Genomic DNA, 25,955 nt, shown 5'->3' on the forward strand with positions numbered 1-25,955 from the left:
CTAGAAGTCCAAGAGCAATACATTAGGGTTAGTTGTAGGCTTACTGGGTATGTTAGAATAATAAGGGAAGCATTGTCAAATAAGAAATAATAGTTTGCTTTCTTTGATTATAATTGTATAAATGTGTTATTAATATGTGCTCCAAAATTATACGATATTCCTAAAATCCTGATGTGTCTTGGTCTGTGTTATGGTCGTAATGTTAAATTGCTGTATGCTAAGAAATAACCAAATACCCTTATCAATTGCATCTTTAACCATGGTTACTGTAAGTCATTTCTCATCCACAGACAATTATTGTTTTATTTTGATTCTTATCAAATAAGCAGTTTGCAATTGGCTACCATCCAAAATTTACCTTTTCTTCAAGGAAATTCATGGAAAGGACACTGACAAGTACTCTTGGGTATGGGTTTCTGATAAATCTGTAGGTCATACCACTGAACTAGTAAAATCTTCCAGGACTCTAATTAAAAGGCTGAAATATTCATGATTGCTAACACAACATCAAGCAGAACAGGAATTACAAGGGATTGAACTGGCAGAGGACTAAAATGATTTTTATGACTTTTCTTTTTTGAAGCATTGCTGATTCTCTTTATATTTTGTTTTCCAGAGTCAAGAAAACTTTTTTGAGCTATTTACAGCTTAAAGAAATTGGGTAAAACATACTTTTGTGAGCAGAATTGAAACATGTGCTTTTTTGTCTACCCAATTTCCCCCAAATTTGGAAACTATTCATGATTATTCTTATTTTATGGCAATGTAGTTATAGTTATTTGAGTAAGTTCAATGAGAATCTGTTTTTTTTTGTAACAGGACACAACTGGCTTTTTCACCAAGGCTTGACTGCAATGGAAAATTTTCAGATATGGCCAGACTGCTTCCAGGAATTTAGGCTGACTTTATAGAGCTGATTAAAAAGACCCTTGGAAAGACTGGCCTGGGAACTTGTCTACATGGTTCCTTTACAAGGTTTCTGACCTTGCAGTAAGTAAAAAAAGTCACTTTCTGGCAGGCCCAGGAACCTGAAGATACTGTGGGAACCTCAGGTAGGGAGAAATTCACCAACTTCACATAGTGGGTCCTTGGCTTCCTAACCTCAAGGCTTTTAAAAGTCCAATCTGAAATGCCTTTAAAAAGTTCCAGCAAAGTCAGCTTAAAAGAGCCTGTACAGCCATTCACTATTCTTGTTGCACTTCATGCCAATAATCAGGCCAAGTATAATACTAAAACTTAGTTTGCAAGTAAATTGGTCCTAATAATCCTGGATTAGTTCTTGGCTACAAAAAGTCTCTAAAGAAGGACTCGGTTTTAATTTTTTTCATGATGTTTTTTGTTGACTCACAGATGGGAAAAGGTTTTGTTTTTTTTTTTTTTTTTTTGAGACAGAGTCTCTCTTTGTTGCCCAGGCTAGAGTGAGTGCCGTGGCGTCAGCCTAGCTCACAGCAACCTCAAACTCCTGGGCTCAATCCATCCTCCTGCCTCAGCCTCCCGAGTAGCTGGGACTACAGGCATGCGCCACCATGCCCAGCTAATTTTTTTCTCTATATATTAGTTGGCCAATTAATTTCTTTTTTTATTTATAGTAGAGATGGGGTCTCACTCTTGCTCAGGCTGGTTTCGAACTCCTGACCTTGAGCAATCCGCCCGCCTGGGCCTCCCAGAGTGCTAGGATGACAGGCGTGAGCCGCGCCCGGCCTATAAGGTTTTTTTTTGTCCTGACACAAAAATTCTTTTCAATTATATTCCTTATGTGCATGATAGTTCTAGTATGTATCTCTCATTGTTTTACTTCTCCAGAGAAAACCAAGCTCATGGTATTCTGAATTAGAGCTGATTCAACGAGCCAAAGCGGCTATACAAGTCAGTGACTTGCCTGAGGTCACACCGTTGCCACCCTGGGAAGCCGTCACACTTTGGCTTCTGACATTCTTTAAACCCCTCCCTGAGATGGCTCCTGCCCCCACGAGTGGGACGTGACCTCCTAGGAATGAACCTTCCTAGTGTTGTGGAATTTTGACCTAACTATGACCTCAATACCTGATTCTTCTGCAATACTTTCTCCAAAAGATTGTGAAGAGAAGGGGAAAATTCGAAAAATAAAATTACAGGGCCCTGAAAATTTATCATGCTAAGGTGGAAGTTAAATTCTGGAGACTGAGTCATGTAGCACGTTTGCAATCCTGCTTCTGAGATTACAGCTTAACCCCCTTCCTCATCGTTCTTGTTCTGTAAATGACCAGGAGAGACCAGAGACCAGCCGCCCGCCCCTCCCATGGCTGATCTATGTCACGGATTAACTGCCCCCTCCACTGTCCTGCACCAACTCAGACCAGAGGGTGCCCAAGACACCCTGCCTGTCACATCTTCAGTGTGGACTGTCACTTGTATCTTTCCTGAGAGAAAAAGACCGTCTCAACTAATCAGATCTCCGAAAGATGTTCAAATTCGGTTAAGCTTTCCTGAGCTTTGTCCATATAAGCAATCCCGAAGTTCTACATTTTGGAACACTGACTTCCATTCTCCAGAGTCTGTCCTTCCTGGGCGGCTGTCCTCAACTTTGCATTCGAATAAACTCTCTTTACACTGGATTCTGACTCTTTTGATTATTTTAGCCTTCCAAAGAAAGGCTCCCTCTAAGTACTATCTCAGATAATATTACTCCATTGCTTAGGTCTCTCCAGGTTTTCCCATTATATTGGGATATTTAGTCTGCACCACGGCCTAGACCACTACTATCTGTGTATTTATATAAATAAGTTCTTGCCCCTCTCCTCACTGGAATGGAGCTCGTGGAGGTAAGCTCATTGACTATCTTAACTGTAACATCCCAGCACACGCCACCATGCCTGACCTATAGCAAGCGCCCACTACATATCTGCTAACTGAATGACACATTTGTGTGGCTTTTGGGAAATAAAGGTAAAATCCCTGCATAGATTCATTTACATATAAAACCCAATGGAATCAGAAGAAAATGCACTCAGTAATAGCAACGTTTCTGTGCTTCTCAGGCTGTGTAACATTTCCTGGACCCCGGGAGAGAGGAGGGCAGAGGACAGCAAGGTGCAAGTTGGTGGTTTGGTGCCCAAAATAGCCATACCCCAGGACAATAAGGGACAAAAACAAACGGGGAGAGCTGAGCGCAGTGGTGCGGGGCGTGAGTGCCGGGGCATAGGTAAGCTCACCCCAGAAGGCGCGGGGGGAGGGGGGAGGGGCGGGCGTCAGCGATCCCACCTGCTGAGGGAAACGTTGCTCTTACTGGACTCCCGGAACCTCCCGAGGGACGTGCAGGTGGGCTCGGCAGTGTCCTCAGGGTTAAGGATAACCGAAGACAAACAGGCACGGCTGTGTGTGTGCTGAGGCCACACACAAGACACCGCTTGTCAGCCCCCCAGGGAGCGAGGGAGGCCCAGGCTTGCTTGAAAATGAGGGCTCATGATACAATTTTTATGTTTCTGGCACTCGGGTTTGTGATTTTGAGACTCACAGCTGTCTTTTCTTCCTACTTCCTTTGCATGCTCACCTTTTCCACCACCGAATTGTATGGTCCTGACAGACCAGGATTCCTAAATGGGCCTTGTCCATATGTCTAGATGCTCAATACAGTTTAATTACGTATATCCACATCACATACATATATCATATGCCTACATGTATATCTGTGTGTTGTATTGCATATGTCATGTAGCTAGATGCTCAACACATCTGAATTAGCTCGCTGTAGTGGGGATTTGTTCTTTTTGTTGAATATTTAATCCACGTTATTTCAGAAGCGGGGCTTTTTGCCTGCTTCCATACGCTGCCGCCGTGGCTGGGAGTGGAGCAGGTGCCGAGTCTGCAATATCATGGTGGATCCCTCCCGTGGCCCAGCAGAGCTTCCGAATCAAAGCTGGTCACAAGCATCAGGTGAGGGGCTCACCTGGGAGCTGCCAGAAAGACCTTTCCCAAGGCAGCAGGGCTTCGTCTCCGTAAAGGGAGAGGCTGAGACCAAAGCCATGCTCAGGCTGGCAGGAGGTGAAGAGAGGACCTGGGCTCTGAGGAGCTAGATTCAAGTCACAGGTAGCTCTGGGGCAAGTCACCTGGACCAGTAAAGTCTTTTCCTGTTAAAGCCAATTCGGACCCCATTTTCTGACACATGCAACTAAAGCACAGTCAATAATAAGTCTTGGCCCTCCAAAGACTTTCTATTTCAACTCTCTCAACCAAGTGGTATTAGACAGTCGAATAAGCAAATTCCTCGTGGAGAGTTGCTACTGTAAACACCTGCTGCACGGGCGGGCCAGGCCTGCTCTGTAAACACAGGGGATGCTGGACCTGGGACCGGACCCAGCCCGGCACACCACGGATCCTGGGATCAGATGTAGCTCGGCACACCAGGAATCCCAGGATCAGATGCAGCCCGGCACACCACGGATCCTGGGATCAGATGTAGCTTGGCACACTGGGGATCCCAGGATCAGATGTAGCCCGGCACACCACGGATCCTGGGATCAGATGCAGCCCGGCACACCACGGATCCTGGGATCAGATGCAGCTTGGCACACCAGGGATCCCAGGATCAGATGCAGCCCGGCACACCACGGATCCTGGGATCAGATGCAGCTTGGCACACCAGGGATCCCAGGATCAGATGCAGCCCGGCACACCACGGATCCTGGGATCAGATGTAGCTTGGCACACCAGGGATCCCAGGATCAGATGCAGCCCGGCACACCACAGATCCTGGGATCAGATGCAGCCCGGCACACCACGGATCCTGGGATCAGATGTAGCTCGGCACACCGGGGATCCCAGGATCAGATGCAGCCCGGCACACCACAGATCCTGGGATCAGATGCAGCTTGGCACCCCACAGACCCCAGACCTCTTCCCAGACCCAGTCCTGTGCTACTGAGAACTAATTGACGACAAGGCTGGTCACTGCCAGGGCATCTCCAGTGTGTCAGCTGTACCAGAGAAAACATTACAGATTCTGTCAAGCTTCAGATAAAGTGATATTGCCTGGCCATATAGTCATGTGCAGGGAATTTGCCAGAAAAATACATATAAATTAAAAATTTATGTATGAGCCTCAATTCCTGTCCTCGGTGTCAATCAAATAATGGCTCACCCATTTTTCCTCTGCTCTGCCATGTGCACAGATTGTGATCTGACCGGAATGCTGCTATCATGTACTATCACTGTTGCAGTTGTGAAAACATGCCATTACTAATGAAGTATCCCTCTTAAACCTTAAACCATAGTTAGCATCTGAACATTCACAACAGTTTTAATTCTCTTGAATTCCAAGGCCAAGAAAATTTTCTGTTAAAATTTGCTTGTTTCTGTTATTCTAGTTTTTTTCCTAAGGGAAGTGGCTGCCAAACATAAAGCTAAGAAACTCTTAGATGTAAGGTTTTCTTTAAAAATCAATTAAAATGTTTGAAATTTTCCATAGTAACACAATTTTATAAAACTTAAGAAGGGCTTATAAAATACAAGGAAGAAAACTTTTACTTTGGAAACTTCAAGAGCTAAAATAAACATAAGACCTGGAAGTAATTTTACACATTGACTGTAAGTCAACAAACTCAGGGCTAAGGTCACTGGGGGCAAAAAGTGACACAAGAATCCTGCTTAAACTGCCAGCCGGAGTGGGAGCTGACTACTGTTTCCAATCTGGACCTCCACCCAGCATCCCAAATGAGGGCCGGGGGATCAGAGTTCAGGGATTCCCAAATTCCCACTGTATTATTTTCCTCAATGGTCTCTGTGTTATGAAAAGGGTACCTATAGGAACGGCAAGTGTAGTAAATTTGGTTTTCCAAATTTCCATTAATTACATGTTAATCAAATTATTAAACCTTATAATGTATGTGGGATGGAGGCTAACTTACTAGACTGATAAAATCCCATCCAAAAATCAAAGAAACTAGAATATTGCTGAGGATAAAGCTAGAATGAATTGATTAAATTTTAGTCAAAATAAAAGAAACTTTATCTAATCTTTAAAGAGGCTCTGAAATGTTGCCTTTAGCGACTTTTATTAACAAGATGCCATTTTGAACACCCCTGCCAAACAACTATAAACATTGTTTCTTAAATCAGTTCTTATCTTTCTATGGTCTTGGTTTAATTATCTTCTTTGTCTTAAGGAGACAAGGCTTGTCAGTTCTCAAAATCAAAACCTGCGTCTCAGCTCAGACCATTAACGTCCCTAATGCAAACGTCCCTAATGCAAACTTTAAACAAAACTGCAGTGTTCCATGGGCCCAGGCTGTGGGTGGGGACAGAGAGAGGAGTGAGGAGAAGCTCCCTTTGGGATAAGAGAACCCTAGATCAGCTTTATCTTTCCTCAACTGAAGAGTGCTCAGACAGGACCCCACGTGCCACTGATTATTTGGGGAAAACATGGACTCTCCCCAAAGAAAATTAAAAAATTCAGTGTGTTCAGGTCTTAAATCGCAGAGAATTGTGTCTTACTAGGGTGCCGTTTGCAAATAAGCTGATGGGCACAAGGACTTCATCACCATGGGCAGCAAACAACATCCCCTTCGACCTGGACCCACTTTCTATCACTTCGACACACCAAATCCTTATCTCTGCGAAACCTCCTCAGAGTAGCGATTTCCCAAACGGAATATAAGGATCAAATCACTCTTGATGAGCAAAGACTGAAAAATTTTTTTTTTAATCTTACAAAGGATGAAGGGTAGTGTTTAGTCGTTTTGCAGAAATTTTAATAGAACAGTAGTGAACCAAATATCCCATTCTCCCTAATTTAAACATGACGAACCGGATGGGGGTTATCGCTTACTTGGTTATTTTATCTTCCAACTAGTAATTTGTGATTTTATCCTGCAACTAGTAATTTGTGATTTTTATCCTGCAACTAGTAATTTGTGATTTTATCCTGCAACTAGTAATTTGTGAACACCTGTCACTGCGCAGGAATCTCAATGACAGGCCGGCGCGCGGCAGTACACCTTGACACCTGCTATCTCTCCGTGCCGCGCGCGCGCAGGTTCCCTAACTCAGCGTTGTTCGGGCATCTCCCCGCGTCCCAACAGAAACACCTGCGAGGGCGTGCGGAGGCGGCACCGAAGGCCCCTCCCGCGCGGGACACGCCAGCCCAGACCTCCGCTCGGCCTCCCAGCGGTGGCGACACCCTCGCAGCCGTGGCGACACCGCGTTTTCCGCCCGCAGTGAGCGCAACGCCCCTTCCCCGCGGCTACCTGCCCACTCGGGCGGCGTCGGAAAGGCCGTCGCGGGCGCCAGAGCCCGGGGCCAGGTGCGCGCGCGTCCAGGCGAGCAAGCGACCAGGTGCGCGCGGGCCCGGGACCCCCCAAACCGACGGGGCCCAGCCAGGCACCGGGGCGAAGGCGCACCCCGGCTCCGACCACGCCCGATCCGCCCGGACGCCGGGACCGGTCCGAACGCGTGCGGGCAGGCGGGCGGCGCGGGGGGCTCACCCCCACCGGGGCTCACCCCACCGGGGCTCGGCCCCACCGACCACCGCGGTCGGAGTCCGCGAACCGGGCTGTTCCGTCGCGCCGATCGCGGACCACCTGGCGAACCGCCGCCCGACGGGGCCCGCCCGGGCCCCCCGACGCCCCCGCCACGCCCCGCCGCTACTCACTCGCGCCGAGCCCGTCCCGCCGGCGCCCGCGCCCCGCGCCCCGCCAGGAACAGGAAGCGCGCGGGCTCCGCCTGTGGGCGGGGCGCCCGCCAGGTGCGCACCTGAGGCAGGTGGGGGGGAGCGCACCTGGCCTGGCCTGAGCGCAGAGCACGCTTTCCGCACCTCGCGGGTCACCGCCCCGACTCCCGGGGCAGCCGGGGCAGCGCCGAGCCCCCCTCTTTCAATCCGCAAAGCCCGACGGCCCCGCGGCAGGACGGTCGCTCGCCGCGACCCCCACGGCGCCGCACCACGGCGCCCACCCCGCCCCCTGGGCTCCGTCCCCTCCCCCCGGCCCTCCCACCAGGTGAGTCGCGGCCCGCCCTTGCCGGCTCCTCCCCTCACCAGGTGAGTCGTGGCTCCGCCCCCACGTGCGTGCGGGAGCCGGGAGCCGACTGCGCAGGCGCTAGGCTCCACACGGCGCGGGTGGTGCTGGAGCCGACTGCGCAGGCGCGGGCGGGAGGCTGCAGTGCGCGTGCGCGGCGCCCAGTTCGGCCGACGCGGTTTCCCGGCGCCGAGCGCGGGAAGATGGCGGAGGTGGTGCCCAAGTCGGTGCTGTTCGTGTGTCTGGGTAAGAGGCCGCCGGCCTAAGCCAGCTCTGACTCTCCCCGGAGGGCTGGGTGGGCCTGGTGCGCGGTGGGCGGCGCCGCCGGTCCTGGAACGTGAGCGGGAGGAGCCCGGGGACCAGGAGGCCCCTGTGCCGTGCCTCGGCCGGCGCCTCTCCTGCCCCTGCCCGTCTCAGCTCCTCTCCGCCCTCTCCGGCCGTCTCCCGCCCCTGACCCTCTCCTGCCCTTTTCCGACCCTGCCCCTCTCCGTCTCAGCTCCTCTCCGCCCTCTCCGGCCCCTCTCCGCCCTCTCCGGCCCTGCCCCTCTCCGACCCTCTCCGCCCTCTCCGGCCCTGCCCCTCTCCCGCCCCTCTCCGGCCGTCTCCCGCCCCTGACCCTCTCCGGCCCCTCTCCGCCCTCTCCGGCCCTTTTCCGACCCTCTCCGGCCCCTCTCCGCCCCTCTCCGGCCCTTTTCCGACCCTGCCCCTCTCCCGCCCCTCTCCGGCCCCTCTCCGACCCTCTCCGGCCCCTCTCCGCCCTCTCCGCCCTCTCCGACCCTGCCCCTCTCCCGCCCCTCTCCGGCCGTCTCCCGCCCCTGACCCTCTCCTGCCCTTTTCCGACCCTGCCCCTCTCCGTCTCAGCTCCTCTCTGGCCCTCTCCGGCCCCTCTCCGGGCCCTTCTCTCGCTCTCTCTGGCCCCCTCCGCCCCCTCTCCGCCCCTCCTGCTCTTCTCAGCCCCCTCGCCCGCCCCCCTCCCGCCCCCTCCTGCTCCTCTCAGCCCCCTCTCCCGCCCCTATCCCGCCCCCTCCCGCCCCTCTCCCGCCCCTCTCCCGCTCCTCTCCCGCTCCTCTCCCGCTCCTGCCCCCTCCCGCCCCTCTCCGACCCTGCCCCTCTCCGGCCCCTCTCCCGCCCCTCTCCGACCCTGCCCCTCTCCTGCCCCTCTCCGACCCTGCCCCTCTCCTGCCCCTCTCCTGCTCCTGCCCCTGCCCCTCTCCTGCCCCTGCCCCTCTCCTGCCCCTCTCCTGCCCCTGCCTGTCTCAGCTCCTCTCCGCCCCTCTCCTGCCCCTCTCCCGCCCCTTTTCTGCTCCTGCCCCTCTCCTCATCCCTGCCCAGCCCCTGACCAGCCACCTCCAGCCAGGTCTCCTGGCATCTGCAGCCACAGTCACTCCAAGTCAGGGTTCTTTTTGTTGTGCCCAGGTAGACCTGGGGCTACCGGACTGATGTGCTCTCTTGGGGGCCTCCTGAGGCCCTTGATGACACCGTCACCGGGTTTCTTGCTGGTTTCCTTAGCTCTTACTCAGACATGGATCCGAGCTAAAGGGACCTGAACTGCTATGGTTTGGGGTTTCTTGGGTGTAAAAGGCAAGACTGGGAGAACTGATTCTCCAGGTCCCTAGGTAACCTTTGTCTAAATGAGAAATGAAGGGGTTTTTTTGTTTGTTTGTTTTGTTTTAATCTTCAGGTACCTTGCAGCTCAAATTATTTTCTCTCAGAATTTCAGTATTTAGCTTTCATTACTCAAAGTAGAATTTACTGTCCCTTTAGTTTTCAGGGACCTTCCTTCGGTGGATCACTACACAGTTATATTCCTCAATGCCTCTGCCCTAAGAGGGGAAGGCCTAAGTGTCATCCTGCAGAGGAGCCCACCTGCCCCTGCCTGCTCTGCCTCCTTTACCTTTTCTCACCCGCACCCTCTGGGCACTGCCTTCTAGAACCTTCTGTGGTTCTCCAGCACTTCAGAGGCTTGATGTGCCTCCATTACTGGGTGCCCATTTTGCCTGGCGAGCCTTTGATTTTATAAGGTCAAACCCAGATATTTCCTCCTTTGTTTTCCCAGTCCACTACTTGCTTCATGTGATCCCTTAAAACATCTATTACACAAATTTTATTTTAACTATTTGATAGCCTGTTGAGATTCCAGCTAGATTTAATTTTCTTGAGGGCAATAACTGGCTTATTTTTTATTGTGTTTCCAGCTTTAGGACAATGTATGACAGACATTCACTAGGCATTTGTTGAAGCTCATCTTTATGAGGGAAGAAGGGGAAGGCTCACCTTGTTTCACTTTGGTAGTGGGCTTCATTTGATTTTTAAGAGCTTCATTGAAGGCTGACCATTATGATCAACAAGTTTCATAAACAGGAGTTCAGCTCAGGTTGGGCACCAAATAGTATTCCGTTGCCATGTTTATTTTTGCTTAGTGTTGTGACTGTGGTGGTCTAATGTACCATGGTGGCTGTTGATGGGGAAGTATGTGCTTGTACATTCAGTAGTTCTACTTTGTCCCTGGGGGTACGTTCCCAGAACCCCCAGGGTCTTGGGGGAGGTCTGCAGTAGGTAGTACCAGTTGCTGTCAATTCTACTTATGCCTTCCACAAATTTAATGCCTTTTCCATCTTAACCAAGCACTTATGCACTGTGGTCGTGCAGTTTCAGGTGAGACAGCAAAACTAACAGGGATTTCTTTTGCCTTCTTCATAATGTCACAGATAGAAGAACTGTTCTTACTGTAGATCTTCATAACCTCAGCATGGGATGTTTTTTTTTCTTTCCCGGTGAGGTGGAGAACTTTTGCTTTTTCACTTAAAGGAGGCCCTTTCTGGCTCCTCTTTGGCATCTCCAAATTGCCAGAATCACTACTTCTGCACTTTGGAGCCATCGTTAGTAAAATAAGGGTGACTTGAACAGGAGCACTATGATGCCACTACAGAAGATCTGATCACTGTGACAGCTACTAAGTGACTAATGGGTGGACAGTGTGAATATTGTGGGATGATTCAATTCTGGGGCAGGACATAGCTGGATGAGACATTTCATCACACTGCTCAGAACAGCACGAGATTAAAAACTTAAGAATTGTTTATTTCTAGAATTTCCATTTCATATTTGCAGACTGAGGTTGACTGCTAGTAACTGAAACCATGGAAAGAAAGCAAAACTTCAGATAAAGGAGGACTGCTGTGTTTATCACCAATTCAATTCAGTAATTGTTTTTTGAGCACCTACTGCATGTCAGGCACTGCTCTGAGTACTAGGGATATATATTGTAGTGAGCAAAATGGGAAAAATTTGAGCCTCTCTAGCACTGGTATTCTATCCCAGTCAACAGCAAGTAGTCATTGGTGTGCTCAGTCAGTTGCTGTGAAGTGCTAAGAAAAGGAAAGCAGGAATGGGGATGGGAATGGAGGTCAGTTTTGAGTGGGATGGTCAGGGAAGGCCCCACTTGAATGGTGATTTTGAACAGAACTTAAGAATGAAGAAGCAAGGCTGGGATGTTTTAGATAAGCTCTGTGGGCCCAGAGGAAAGTAAGTAAAGGGAGAGCAGTAGGTATGCCCCAGAACAGCAGGGAAGCCACGTGGCTGCTGCAACTGACCAGGTAGCTTTCCTCAGTCATGATGCCTCATCTGTCCCTGAGGACCCGGCTGATAATTTGAATGCATGTTTTTCATTTTTCCCATTCTCTATATCTGTACAGGGCGAAGTTAATTCTTGAATACAGTGGAGTCTGTGAACTCCTGTAAAGAACCAGAGAGTGGTAACTGTTTTAGATTTGTGGGTCACAGCAAAGGTGTAGGGTGGAAGCAGCCCTAGACTGTTGTCATGTAAACGATTGAATACAGGTCTGTTCTAATAGATCTTTATTTCTGTACACCAGAGTCAGAACTTCATGTAATTTGCACATCACCACTTTTGAGTTTTTCAGCTACTCAACAGTGTAAAAATTATTAGCTTTGTAGGCTGTACACAAAGGTAAAGGTGGTGGGTGCGAGCCATGGTTTTCAGACCTGTTTTAGGTCCAGATCTTGGGAGGCCACGTGGAGACTTGGGCTCACCCTGAATGAGATAAGTCATGGGCAGGTTTTGAGCAGGGGTGGGAAATCTTATTTTAAGATTAAAAAGAAGTTTCCTCCACCTGTCGTGTTGCGATTAGGATGAGGGAGGGGCATGCCCTTACTAGTCAGGTGCTTAATAGTTGCCTTCTGGGAAGATTTAATGTAGACAAGTGCCATTTTATATGACAGCCATACACAGGACAGTGAGAACTGTATGGTTTTGAAATATAAGAATTTTATTCCTTCAAAGCATTTATTCAAACCCTTTGAGACTGAAGCATAGAGAAGCATGAAACGTTTTTCATTGGTAAGGCTAATGGCAGAAGAAAACTGAGCTCCTTGTTCCAGCAAGATTGCTAAGAGGCTTTATGTTTTTGTGAGATAGAGACCCACGGGAGAGGGGGGAGCACATGGTCTGGGGCCGTGCCCCAGCCTGCAGTTGGTGGAGACAGTCAGACTGCCCCGCGCCACACACTGCTGGTATTGCTTCCTCACAGGTGAAGCATACAGCCCCTGCTCGCCTGGAGCTCAGCTGTTGTCTTTTGTGAGTCTCTGTCCCTGAAGTGAAGGTGTTGAGGAAGGGTATGCCATGGGCCGCCTCATTTGGTAAAAGCAAACTTGAGACTTCACGTGTTGAAGCTTTTTCTAAAGAAATTTCAAGATGGCATTTTAAGTTTTTAGACCTTGTCGCATGGGTGGAACCTGAAGTCCCCTGACTAGTGACGCTGATGGGCTCCAGTTTAATAGCACGTTCATTTGGAGGCGTCCACTTTCGAATTCAAGAGGGCAAAGTATTAGCCTTCCAGAAAGTAAGTAGTCCAAGTTTTTGTATGCTGGGAAAACTGAGCTATGACTTTTCAGTTAATGATAATTTTTTGTAAGGGGTTGGAGCCAGTCTTTTTATTATGTATTTAGATGCTGAGATATTAGGCATCTATTACTACTTCTAGAGTTCCAAATTAATAACTAATTGTCTTCATTTTGGAATAGAGTGTTTGCTGTTCAAAACATTTCCAAGAAATCTAAGGTATATGGTGACAAAATAATTACACACCCATAAGAAGCCTTTTAGTAATTAAAATAGTGCTGATGATAATATCTGTTTGACACATTGACTGCCACACTAGAAAAAAATTTTTTTTCCTTAGGGCCACTGTTGTTTATCACAGAAATAGAATAAAAACTTTGAAGACAAAATGATCCATTCTAATTTAATGTTATTTTTTATTTTCTGCACTTGAGTTTGAAAAATAGTTCTCATGGCTCCCAAGGTGAAGAGATGTGTGAGTTGCATATGCTTCATGAGGCCCTGGGCTCAAAACTACCATGAGTTAAATACGACTCACATGGTAGTTAATGTGTTAAAAAAACTAAACAATTTAGAATGTGGAAAGGAGAAAACAAACAAACAAAAACCAACACAAATTAACATATAGAGGATATCCAGGGTTAATTTATCTTTCCCTTCATGGTTTATAGATAAAACTTCATTACTGTGGAAGCCACATCTGGAAAAAAAGTACAAAATATGCTTAGGTCTTACAGTGTAGAAACTGAAGAATGTTGTGAGAGCAATGAGTTGTTTCGTGGACTAGGCAGTCACTTGTGATTCACACTAGAACATTCTAATTCTTCATGATTATCATAAGCCAGAAGGTTCTGATATTAACAGAGTAAAATCTCTCATCTGTCAGTTTCCCTTTTCCCTCCCTTCATTTCTCTTTCTTTAATTCAGTTCCCAGTGTTTGAGGTTCGAACACGATATCCCAAAGTATGGCATCTTGGCTTTGAGCTAACGGAGGTTGGTCGGCCTCAGAGCAGACTCAGGCCACCTTCCTGTCTCTCCCTGGGAAGCAATTCATAGAAACCAGAATTCCTCTTCCCCAAGGTGGGCCATAGAAACTTGGAGTCTTCTCGGAGCCGGCCATAGAACCTGGAGGGGGCCCTCCCTCCCTTCACTGGAAGGCCTCTTTCCAGAGGGGTCCTGCCCCACACTGGAGGAGGGAATGCCACACACAGAGGCCCAGAAGAATCTGGACAGGCAGGCCTTGTGGCGTTCCTCCCCGTCTGTGACGTGAGATCATGTCCTTTGTGCAATCCCATTGTCCATGGAACCTAAGTATAAAGTTGGTTTTCCCTGGGCCTTTGGGTCTGCTTTCTGAAGGCTCCCACGTCACGTGTGACTTTGACTGAATAAATTTGTCATGCTTTTCTCTTGTTAACTTGTCTCTGTTATAGGAGTGCTGGCGTGACCCTTACGATGTGTGAGGGACAGTCTCACACCTTTCCGCCCTTACACGCTCTTATTTGCTGTGCCATATTAGCCCGAGATGGTCTTTGCTCCAGTCCTGTGCTCGTCTCCTGCTTCCTTATCCCTGCTCGCTACCTGTCCATCCACCTTGTAGGAAGAAGGGTCTGTGTCCTGAACAACTCTCTGTCTTCAGGCTAGGGCACAGCGCTTGGCTCTTAGATGGTAGGTGTACACAATACCTTTGTTGACTAAATCACATTACCCTTTGCCCCAAACCCTCAGTTTCTTGCCGCAGTGGCTACGCTGAGTCCGAACACTCGCCCAGTGTTGCAGGCTCCTGTGTGCCAGCGTTGGGCACACGCTCAGCCTCACCTGTTGGCCGACGATCCTAGAGCCTTTCCCTTCCTCTGCCCATCATGATCCTCCTCACTTTTTAAACATCAGTTCTAACCTTCCTTTTGTTCTGGTATGAAATTTTCTTATGTCTTGTTTATGCTCTGTAGAGTCCTCTTCTGTGTCCCTGTGCTGCATTGCTTTTATTTAGCATTTATTTTCTTATTTTACTATAGCTAAGCTAACTCCCTAAGTGCATTGCTCAGCACATGGTAGCTCTAGTTTAAGAGGAGATTTTATGTCCTTTATCTTTTTCCCCTGCGTAGTAAGGAGTTTGTCCCTTTTCCTGGCTCCTGGGAGGTCACCTAACTACCCTGGAATGGCTTTGAGCTAAAGGAGGTTGGTCGGCCTCTGAGCAGATTCAGAGACCACCTTCATGCCTCTCCCCAGGAAGCAATTTATAGAAACCAGCTCTCCCCAAGGTGCAGGAGTGCTGGGAGTGCCTCTGTTGCTCCTGGTGCCCCATAGCCTGTAGTCTGTGCGAGGGATGGCTGGGGTGGGGGATGTGAGCCACAGGGAGGGAGGGGCCAGGAGATGGAGCCCAGCCACGTGGCCAGTGGCCCAGTCTGTCCTGCCCCCTTGGTCAACCTCCACAGAGACCCAGAGCCCTGATGAGCTCCTGGGCGGGTGGTGCTGTGAGTGTCATGGGCGGGCATGGTGGCCTGGAGCACTGTGTCCTTACCCTGAGCTGGCTGACTCCTGCCATCCACGGTGTGAGTGGCACAGGGCTTTGCACGTGGTGGCTCAGTAAAAGTTTGTCTATCTCCGTTTATACCTAAATACAATCGTTTGTATGTTGTCTCATGAAACAATATCCTTATCATTGTGATGTACTTAAAAGTACATGCAGTTGACCCCTGAACAAGGTGGGTTTGAGCTGCAAGGATTCACTTACAGGAGGATTTTTTTCAGGTGAATGAAGATCAAAAATATCAGTGTTCGTGGGATGAGTAACCTGCATATGTGAGGGCTGGCTTTCCCATACGCAGTTCTGCAGGGCAACTCGTGGGCTTAAGTATGTGTGGAGTTTGGTATGGGGGTGTTTGGAACCAATCCCCCAAGTGTACTGAGGGCCGCTGTGTATTAATGCTATTCTGTTGTATCTCACTTTAGAATAAGCTGGTTAGTAGCAACAAGAAAAACAGTGATTTTGGTTAAAGTAGTTTTTCTGATGTCAGATCGCTGCGCTGGGTTTGGCCGGCTGTTCTCCACCGAGTCAGTGGTATCAAACAGTAGTGCTGCTTGGTGTTTTGTGGGGGACGGTGCAGCCCCCCTGCGAGTGTGTGGAGTGGTTTGCGGAGCTGGCACCTGCCCTTCCGTCAGACCTAACTGCTCTCTTTCTGCCCCTCTTTTTTAAGGTAACATTTGCCGGTCACCCATTGCAGAAGCCGTTTTCAGGAAACTTGTAACGGACCAGAACGTTTCAGAGAAGGTGAGTGCCACTCACTGTCTTGGAGGCAACCTGAGCACCTCTGGGCAGGGGACAGCCAACCTTTCGTTTCTCTCCCTGCAGTGGAGGATAGACAGCGCCGCGACGTCCGGGTATGAGATAGGGAACCCCCCCGACTACCGGGGGCAGAGCTGCATGAGGAGGCACGACGTTCCCATGAGCCACGTGGCCCGGCAGGTACTGTCCTTGAACTTGAGACGTGTGTTTTGTGTTTCAGTGGGTCATTGACAGCGGCGCTGTTTCTGACTGGAACGTGGGCCGCGCCCCAGACTCGAGAGCTGTGAGCTGCCTGAGAAATCATGGCATTCACACAGCCCATAGCGCGAGACAGGTAGACACGCTCTTGTTCCATTTCTAACATGTTGAGTCCGTGACTTGAGAAGCTGTGCCCGGCTTACAGGCTTAACCAGACTTACGTGTTAGTGGGATGCTTAGTCTGCCCACTGTTTCACTTCTGGATGCGCAGTGTGGAAAGACTGGCATGGTTTTGGAATTTGCTTATGAAAATGCATATAAAAGTTAATTCATAATGAGAGAGCCTGGCTGGCAGCTAGAGCTGAGTGGTGTTCTTTCTCTTTTGGGTAATTTGTGGGTATACATTTAGGCCATGGTGACTATTCTGCTTATATTACAAGTTTGTGGCTAGAATAAAGTTATATAACATATACAAAACATTATTTCAACTGTAAAGTACCTTAGAAACACAGGGTAATGCTGGTACCATAATAGACACGTGACTACAGTCTGTTATGCCATACTTAAGTGTGAAGTCTAATAACATCACAGCCACACACTGCAGTTTCAGATGGAGATAGCCTTGTTTTTATGTTATAAATTAGAAGATGCAATTGATTTTTCTAAGAGTTCTTTACTTGAATTAAGTACTCAAGGACTGGCTCTTTCTGAAATGGAATTATTGGATCCAAATAGTTAAGCATTTGCCATAATAATACACTATTTACCTCTTTATAAACAATATCACTGAAAATACAATACTACTAAAAGGCAAAGCATATGAAATTTATACACAGTTACACAATTGTGTACAAATTGTGCACACCATTACAGTATGCTGTCTAGGAAAGTATGTCTCACTAAAAATTGTGACACTGGAAAAATAATTCGAGGACTTAATCATGATCTGCAAACAAATTTTTAAAAGTTGGTTAATGTATACTCAAATATGTCCAAATACATCATCTGTACTAAAATAGTGCAAGAAGGTATTTGTATCCCACTCATAACTAGATAACCCTTGGGCATTAAATACCTCTTTAGTATAGTAGATATTAAACAAGTTATTCATAGTTTACTTTATAAAATCACATGAAACTGAGTATAAAGAAAGATATGCTCAAGATAAAATTCATTTCTTCTCAAAAGTATGCAACAGAGTTGTATTTTTTAATTACAAATACAAGATAAAGATTCTTTCCAATAAAATACTTGCCAGTTGCAGAAAGATATGCTCAAGTACCTTAAAAGTTGAAAATGCTATTTATAGTTTTATAGACCCTAACACAAAAAATTATTATACTCTAAACCCTTTTGTGATGGTTAAGTATGAAATTAAGGTTCATCACTCATGATTAAATTAAGGTGTAGAATGTTTTAAACATTAGCCATGTCATGACATTTGAGGCTTCATGATTCATAGAAAAACAAATAGCCTATATAAATGATGAGGAATAAAAGCATTTTAAAAGATAATAACATTTTAAATGCTTTCATAATCTGGCTGTGATGATATAAAATCTCTGATGAATAGTATCATTTATCCATTCTTGTCTCTTCAGATTTTTTCATACCTTGCCAATTTCTACTTGCAATCGTTCAGAGAATATAAATTTATTTTTAGTAGTCAGAATTATAGGCACTCATATATCCAAGTTTTATGTTGTTAAAGTCAGATTATTTTTCATATACTAAGTGTATAATAAAAGTAGATGCAAATGAAGTATTTTAAATATATGCACCTTAAACAAGCAAAGCCAAAAACTTTCAAGAACAGTTTTAATTACCCAGATTAGAACTAGTATTAGCACAGAATCTGATTCTTGCATTTTTCTTTTCTCTGCTGCTTTTAAGAAAATTTTCTCAACAGTGTTATTTTTAAAAATTTTGAAGTACTAATAAGGTATGTTGTATAAATCAATATCACATCAGATCTTTGTTACGTTTGTAAGTTATTTTTCTTTACTAATATCACAATTTGTGTGATATTACTAGTGTCACAATTTGTGTGATAACTACTCTTAACTACATTCCTTAAAATTTTTTCACAGTATTTTTTCCCAGCCTAGATTTAATAAATTTTTTTAGGGTTCTTATTTCTTTTTAACTCTTGTAGTCTCTTAAGTACATGAACTCTCAGTTCTGTCAGATAGATGGAGACTTTTACTTGATTGTGCATTCTTTTCTTCAGTAAACTTTCATTGACTTGTGCACACATTGTGCATGCAGCCTTGAGGTCCTCTGGCTGCCACTCCTCACTCCCCGGAGATAACACTAAAAATTCATTCCATCTTTTTAATATTATAGAAGTGGAATTATAGCATATACTGTTTTCTGTCAGCTTTTTTTGCTTGTGATATTTTCCATGTTGTTGCATGTAGCAGTGGTTTATCGTTGTCTTTTCTGGGCACTAGATCATTTCACAGTCTGTCCACTCAACTGTTGATGGACATTTGCGTGGTTTCTCATCTGGGGCAACTCCGGATAGTGCCACTGTGAGTATAGATGTGCACCCGCGTGGGGTCCGGTCAGATGTCTGCCCCGCGTCAGACGCAGGCTGTCAGGGCTGCACAGCCTCGTAAAATACCTTGGGGATACTCCCTCTTTTTCTGTCCTTTAAAAATGTGTTGAAGATTGGTAGTTTTTCTGCTCAGCATTTAGAAAATTCATCTAATCAGTCGTCTTTTTGTCATCTGTCATTTTCTCTGGCTGTCTTAAATTTTTCTTTTGCTACTTAGTTTTCAGCAGTTTTAGTATGATAGGCCAAGTATGATTCTTGAATTTGTGGCTTGATGTTTCACATCCATTTTGGAAAATTCTGAGCTATTAACTCTTAATATTTTACCTCTCCTCTTTCTCTTTTCATCTGAGATTCAACTTGCGTGTATATTGAACATGCATTTCTTGTGCTTTTTTCTCTATTTTCCGTCCTTTTTACTTTGTTCCTCAGTCTGAGGTTTTCTGCTGACCTTTTTTTTGACACATTAATCCTTCTGCTGTTTTTAAGCAGTCTGTAAACCTATACTCACTGTCTGTTATTTTATTCACTTATTTAAGCTTTGTTTGATTTTCTGGTGACATTCTACATCTTGCCTTGTATTCAGCTATCATAGTTACTTTACGTAAGTGTGGTGACGCTGGCATCTGGGTCCTACGTGAGTCTGCTTTTCTGTTCTGTTCTTTCTGTTTTATTGGGTGGCATCTGCTCAGTTTGGGCGGCTGTAACAGAATCCCTGAGACTGGGTAATTTATAATGAACAGAAATTTGTTTCTTACAGTTCTGGAGACTGTGAAGTCCAACACTGAGGGGCCTGCATTTGGCAGGCACTTTACCGCGTGCCGCCCCCTGGTGGGAGGGCAGAGAGCCCGAGGGGATGGTGAACTAGTCCTCCTATCAGGAACCCACTCTCAAGATAAAGGCATTGATCCGTGCGTGAGGGCAGAGCCCTCATGACCTCATCACCTTTGAAAGGTCCCATCTTTCAACGCTGTTGCACTGGGGGTTAAGTTTCTAACACATGAACTTGGGAGAAACATTCAAACCATAGCATAGGCCTTAAATAATTTTTAAGAGTTAAAACAATTCTATTAAACAATTTGAGATCTCTGTTCTGAGGCCTAGTCAGTGCCCAGAATCAGCAAATGCTATTGGCGGTGTGGGAGTTTCAGCGTCCCTCTGTGTCAGGCGTCTGCAGGTGGAGGCCTGCATCTTTTCTGTGACTGGTTTGTCAGGGCGTGGCCAGGCTCACTCCTCCACCTGTAGGCCGTGGCTGCGTTGGTGCTGCAGCTGCAGGGCTGAGGGCTTTGGAGAGGTGTTTTGGCTTTTTATATGCATTTTCTGCTTGGTGGTAGGGTTGATTAGCTGCAAGCCATTTCATTTAGAGCTGCATGCAGAATCCTTTACTGTGCGTTCTTTAAGTTTTAGCGGTTTCTCTTCTTAATTATTTTGACATGCAAAAATCATGTAACAGTTACTCAGTCTTTAAGAAAAAGATTACAGTCAATCCAGAATTTTAAAAATGTTTAATATTAAAGCCTAGGACATTTCTCACATGATTAATTTAGAGAAATAATATAATATTTAATATTATAATACTTACTCTAATAGATTTTTAAATAAGTTAGTGCCTTGGGAATGTTAACAAAATACAGTCCTCTGTAATTATTAACATATGTAATTTAATGGAAGTACATACTAAAAGCCAAACTTCCTCTTTTTAAACAGAGTAATTAGTATATTTATTGTTCTTTTACACAACTGATTGTTATAAGAGAGTATCACTACTTTGTTTAACCAGGTTTTCAGTATCTCCTATGTAGTGTTACTGTACAGTGATATTTTAGAGGATTCTTTTAGGGAGGAAGATTGTTATTGACGTTACATTCTTGGGAACTATTTCCACCTTTGTTCAACAGCATGTTTATGTTCTTATTCATTCTGTCATTATTCACAGTGGTCAAAATTCACAAAATAATATTTTCCTTTATATCGTAAATAGGCTTATGTTTACAAGCTGTGCCAGAACACAATGATGAGTTTTGCGGTTAGCATCAGTAGGAATACTGAGTGGCATTCTCCTCTGTGTCAGGTTCAAACTGTGGACCTTCGCTGGGGTGAAGAAGGACCGTAGCTGCAGTTGCTTGTGTGTGTCCCTCTCAGTGAACCTTCCGGCCTCTTGGGTTTACTCCCCTCTCAGCCTCTCTCCTCCCGGGCATCTGCTCCGCATGGCAGGGCAGCTCCCCAGGACAGGGTCTGCCAGTTTCGCTGGAGCATGGTGCTGAGGCCTGCACTGTTCGCTCTTGTAGAATGACAGTAAAGTAGGGACCAAGCGGTTAAAAATGTGGCGTTTTCACGTGTTGACTGAATCGCACGGTGATACTGGGGAAGTGAGGCTGAAGTGTGAGCGCCACGTCTGCGTGTCACACTATCTTAGTGTACACGTGTCACACTATCTTAGTGTACACGTGTCACACTATCTTAGTGTACACGTGTCACACTATCTTAGTGTACACGTGTCACACTATCTTAGTGTACATGTGTTACACTATCTTAGTGTACACATGTCACACTATCTATGATTATTGCAGGGAGCTTAACAACAGAGTTTCTTTGCAGTATGATGTTGGGAACTGGGCTTACCTATTTTAACTTAAAGGTGCCCCAAATTATTCATTACTGAGTAACAGACACAAATATAGCAGGGTTTTTTAAAGTACTGCTTTGGATCCTCTAGGTTGGATGGTATAAATATAAACACTGTACTTTGACTTCTATTCAATTTTAGATTACCAAAGAAGACTTCGCCACATTTGATTATATACTGTGTATGGATGAAAGCAATCTGAGGTAATCTTATTTATAGTGTTATTTCTGTTCCACTCTCAATTCAGTGATAGGCCAAGTAGTTTGTTGTTAAAATGACTTTTTTATCTTAGAGTTTTTAATAGACAGTGACGGTCACAACGTACAGAATTATTTATTTAGAATAGCAAGTAGTTTAGAGCAATCTAGACTTACAGGCATACTGACAGGAAGATGCACCTTAGATAAGGGAAAGTCCAGTTAGCATGGCTCAGCTGGAAGGTCAGCTGGGCTGCGGTGTATGGTTTGTGCGAGGAGATGAATCGTTCTGCAGGAGAGAGGTTTTGTCACTGCTGGGATGGTTCAGGGACAGTATGGTGCCTTCTTGTTTCTCATGCTAAAGCACTTCATCCATAGCTTCCTGTTACTGCCCCGTCTTCTCAAAGATGAAACTGAGGAACAGTGGTATTAAGTCACTTTCCTTGTAGTTCAAAGAATTAGTGGGTAGGTGTGGTGGAATTTAAGCCTAGGCTCAGAGCAGAGTCCTGCTGCAGCTCCTCTGGCGTGGCCATGTGAGCCCCCGTCCCCGCCTGTGGCAGCGGCCAAAACATAATTCAGTGCAACTAAGAATTTACTAATTTGTATCACTGCTAATTCATAATATTTCATGTTTTTGTTTTTTTTGTATGAAGAGAAACTATGCTTTTAGTTGCTTTTGCAGGGGTGAATAGATAAGGATCCACCTTTTTACTTTTTTTTAATTAGGACCTTCCTTGAAATGTATAGATTTTCCATTTTTATTTTTTAATTCTTAACTTTTTTATTCTCATTTTTCTCATTTGCACCATAGCTTATAGGAGTTGTGCGAACCGCCTGGGTGGAAGGCTGAGTCTGCCTTGACTGGCGTCGCGGTGCACTGCGTGTCTGTGTATGCAGCAGGCGCCTCCCAGGCCCAGCGCTGCACAGGCCTTGCCCTCTACCTGGAAGCTCTTCCTTGCTGCCCGGGCCAGTCGGCTCTTGAGTGTCCTTCCTGGTCCAGCTTAAGTTCATTTCTTTGTGGCAGCATCCTGCTGCCCGGTCCCCTTGGCCAGGTTGTCCCTTAGACGTGAGGGCTCCCTGCACTTCCGGTCTCTGCTCCCACCCCTGACCCTGCAGCCCCACGTGCGAGGGTTCTGGCCGTCGCCTTCCCTCCCCACGTGCAGCTCCTGCCTGCCTGGCCACTGGTGCTCCCTGGGACGTGTTTGGTAGGCGGAGGAGCGACCGAAAGCTGGCTGAGCTCTTCTTTTCCTCCTGTGGCAGTGTGAAGGCCAAAGGGCGCAGGTGCCAAGAGCGGGGCTGAGTTTTGTCAAAGAAGGAAGCGTAGTTAGTGAGGCGCGCAGTGCGTGAAATACCGTGCGGTGGCGTCTGGGGGTGCGACTGGGACTCGGGTCACTGGGCTTCTGAGTTCCCTCCTGTCACCTGTTTTATCTCGGAAACATCTTCTGAGTGGCCGTCTCGGTGTGTGTTACGGGAGGAAACACAGTCACTGTCTGCCCTCCGGCGTATGTCTGTGTAACAAGACCGGGGACTGTGCTGGGCGCAGCTCGCGCCTGAGACGGCAGTGACGCGCCGCAGGGCCAGGCCCGCAGCGCTGCGGGGTGTTCGGTGTCGTTTCTAATCAGGTCACTTTTGCTGGATTTTGGTATGGATGTTTCCTAAAACCCTAGCAGATGTCCCTGTTTAACTTGAAACCGTAGATCAGAAAACTTAAGTTCATGTTTCAATTTTACAGAGATTTGAATAGAAAAAGTAATCAAGTTAAAAACTGCAAAGCTAAAATTGAACTACTTGGGAGCTATGATCCACAAAAACAACTTATTATCGAAGATCCCTATTATGTAAGTACAGTTCACCCTTTAGGGCTAACGTGAAGACACCATGTCTGTATCCTGCCTTATTAAATAACAGATTAAGGTTTTCTTAAGGACTTTTTTCTTTATGCAGGTTTTGCTATTTTTTTTTCTTCTTCCTGTCCTTTTAGGGGAATGACTCCGACTTCGAGAGGGTGTACCAGCAGTGTGTCAGGTGCTGCAGAGCGTTCTTGGAAAAGGCCCACTGAGGCTGGCTCTGGGCCCTGCTGCAGCCAACAGCAACTAGACCCGCCCGAGGCTCTGCTTTTCTCCCTCAGTGTGCTCACGTGCAGTGCTGCTCCATGGCCCCAGCTCCTCCTTCAGTTGACTCACTGTTTCTTATCTTAAAAAATAACTGCAGGTAGAAATCAGTTGTGCTTGGCAGAATAATAAATAAAAATCTTTGATTCAGACAGTTTATAGTATAGTAAGCATTCTTGGACCGCTTGAACCTGTCACTTTGCCCCAATAGCAAAATTAGTGGAACAAACCAGGTATAGAACAACGAAACAAAACACAATGAAGTGTAAACCTCACTTAAGGCCCAGGGCATCATCTAAGCCTCTTGCGACTTAGATAATCTCATCTACCTCTTGAGCAGGTTCGTGTGGATGGCTCGGTGGGCAGTGCCCTCTCCCCCTCGAAGGAGCTCACAGTCTGGATTAGAAGCGTTTTAATCCACATACACCCACAGTGCACACTGGCATGTTTAAACGACAGGAAAAAGAAGGGTCTGTGGAATCCATCTTTAGCACCTTCAGTACTTTTTGATTTCTGTCTAGCTCATTTCCTGAGGAGGTCAGCTCATCTGCTCCCATTCGAACTACTTTTCCTCCGCAAACTTAGTTATATCCAGAGAGAAGGGCACTTGAATGCTGGTTTATCTGTGGTCAGTTGAGGAATATGTCTGTTTTCTTATGCATACGTAACCCACATGTCAAATCTAAATTGGCTTAGTTGGGAAAAACTAATTTAAAAAGTTGGAAAAAGTTCTCTGATGTTGGCATGCTTAAATATTGGTATGTTAATGGTATTTGTTCATCAGTATTTAATAAATTTATAGGCAAATATAGGTAATTTCTGTGTACTTTTAGGTAATCTCAAATTCAGATGGATATGTCAGAAAAGATTGTTTTCATAATAAACTGGGGTGTTAACAAAAATACAACCGAGACATACATCTGGTGTCTGCCTGCTGTTTTACTGACAAGCGAGGAAACGTTCGGAAGCATTGCCTGTCTTGTCCTTTAGATGATCTGTGATGGCATATGTGCATGTTTACCTTCAGTATTAGGAAGTAAAATGATGGAAAAAGCACGTTGCTGCCCCATGCATGATGCCTCTTTCATGAAGGAAGTCTGAGGCTCCTTGTCCCAGAAGCGGCTTTGCCCAAGCACCACCTGGGTGGGCCGCACCCCAGGCTGGGCCCCTGTGGGGCAGGGGAGTGACAGTGTGGTGTCCTCCCTGTCTCGATCCTCCAGTCATCCTTGGTGACTTCAAATCCTGGGAGAACTTTTAGTAAAAAAAAAAAAAATCAGTGCTTATCCAAAGGCTGAGTGGATCATTGCTCAAAAGTATAGGAAGAGTTTAGAGGAAGGGGAGACCATGACTCCTGTTCTGGGTGCCTGTTCTGGCCTCAGTACCATGAGGGTCCCAGGGTGCAGAGGGCTGTTTGATCCTGGCCTCGCTGGTACCCGCCACATGAGGGGAGTGGCTTCCCCACCATGCCACGTGGGAGGGCCACGGTGTCAGCACAGGACGGCGGCTTGCCCGCCGAGCAAGTGAGTCTTGCTCCTGGTGGAGTGACTCAAACATGTGGAAGACTTGGGATGTTAAACAGAGTGGGTATTTGGTCATGATACCCCTAAAGCGATTTGGAAACGGGACTCTGTGAGAACAGAAGGCACCCTGTTCTTGCCACTCAGTAATTGCTTAATGTCAAAGTCAAGCAATTTCTTACTCTTTTTCTGTTCCTTTATGTTTGTACATCCTGTTGTTGGTTTTCTTTAATGTTTCTGTATATGAATACAGATCTTCAAACAAAAGTCGTAGGACTTATCTCTGCTCTGGCCGTGTGGCCGTATCCGGACAGCGCCATCTGTTTACAAGGGCTCATGTGACAGAGAAACTCACTGCTCTGCTGGATTCAACTTATCTTTAAAAATTGAATCCAACTAGATTTGTTTAAAATACGTCTACTCATAAAAAGTCTGAGACTGCTTAGCAGCCGTGGTTCGTCTTCGTTTAGTGTTTGCGTGATCACAGAATCACACGGGGGACGATGGCTCTGACCTGGCCCGGGATTTGCTTTCCACTAAATCAGTCCGTCCTCAGAAATTATGTCACCACGTAGTGCCTTCTACTTTAAAAACAATTCTAGGGCTGGGTGCGGTGGCTC

General features: G+C 46.5%; 2 protein-coding genes across 5 annotated transcripts in view; one reads left to right on the forward strand and one right to left on the reverse strand.

The window, feature by feature from the left end:
* SH3YL1 (SH3 and SYLF domain containing 1) overlaps positions 1 to 7,669 on the reverse strand; it is a 51,813-nt gene extending 44,144 nt beyond the window's left edge. For all 3 annotated transcript variants that reach the window (XM_076000507.1, XM_076000506.1, XM_012783254.3), the window contains exon 1: positions 7,625 to 7,669. In XM_076000507.1, the coding sequence (XP_075856622.1) occupies position 7,625 (1 nt within the window). In that variant the 5' untranslated portion in view covers positions 7,626 to 7,669. The remainder of the gene's footprint in view (positions 1 to 7,624) is intronic.
* Positions 7,670 to 8,086: 417 nt separating this feature from the next.
* On the forward strand, positions 8,087 to 23,975 carry ACP1 (acid phosphatase 1). Of its 2 annotated transcripts, none has more exons than XM_012783256.3 (6): positions 8,087 to 8,231; positions 16,041 to 16,114; positions 16,350 to 16,463; positions 21,652 to 21,713; positions 23,440 to 23,545; positions 23,689 to 23,975. In XM_012783256.3, the coding sequence occupies exons 1-6, from the start codon at positions 8,189 to 8,191 to the stop codon at positions 23,764 to 23,766; spliced, it is 477 nt and encodes a 158-aa protein (XP_012638710.1). In that variant the 5' UTR covers positions 8,087 to 8,188; the 3' UTR covers positions 23,767 to 23,975. The 2 variants fall into 2 exon arrangements, with proteins under 2 accessions (XP_012638710.1, XP_012638709.1); XM_012783255.3 differs by lacking the exon at positions 16,350 to 16,463 and adding an exon at positions 16,196 to 16,309 and having other exon boundaries at positions 8,089 to 8,231.
* Positions 23,976 to 25,955: the final 1,980 nt, after the last annotated feature.

Source organism: Microcebus murinus, chromosome 3 (assembly GCF_040939455.1).
Source record: "Microcebus murinus isolate Inina chromosome 3, M.murinus_Inina_mat1.0, whole genome shotgun sequence".
In the NCBI taxonomy this organism is placed as follows: Eukaryota; Metazoa; Chordata; class Mammalia; order Primates; family Cheirogaleidae; genus Microcebus; species Microcebus murinus.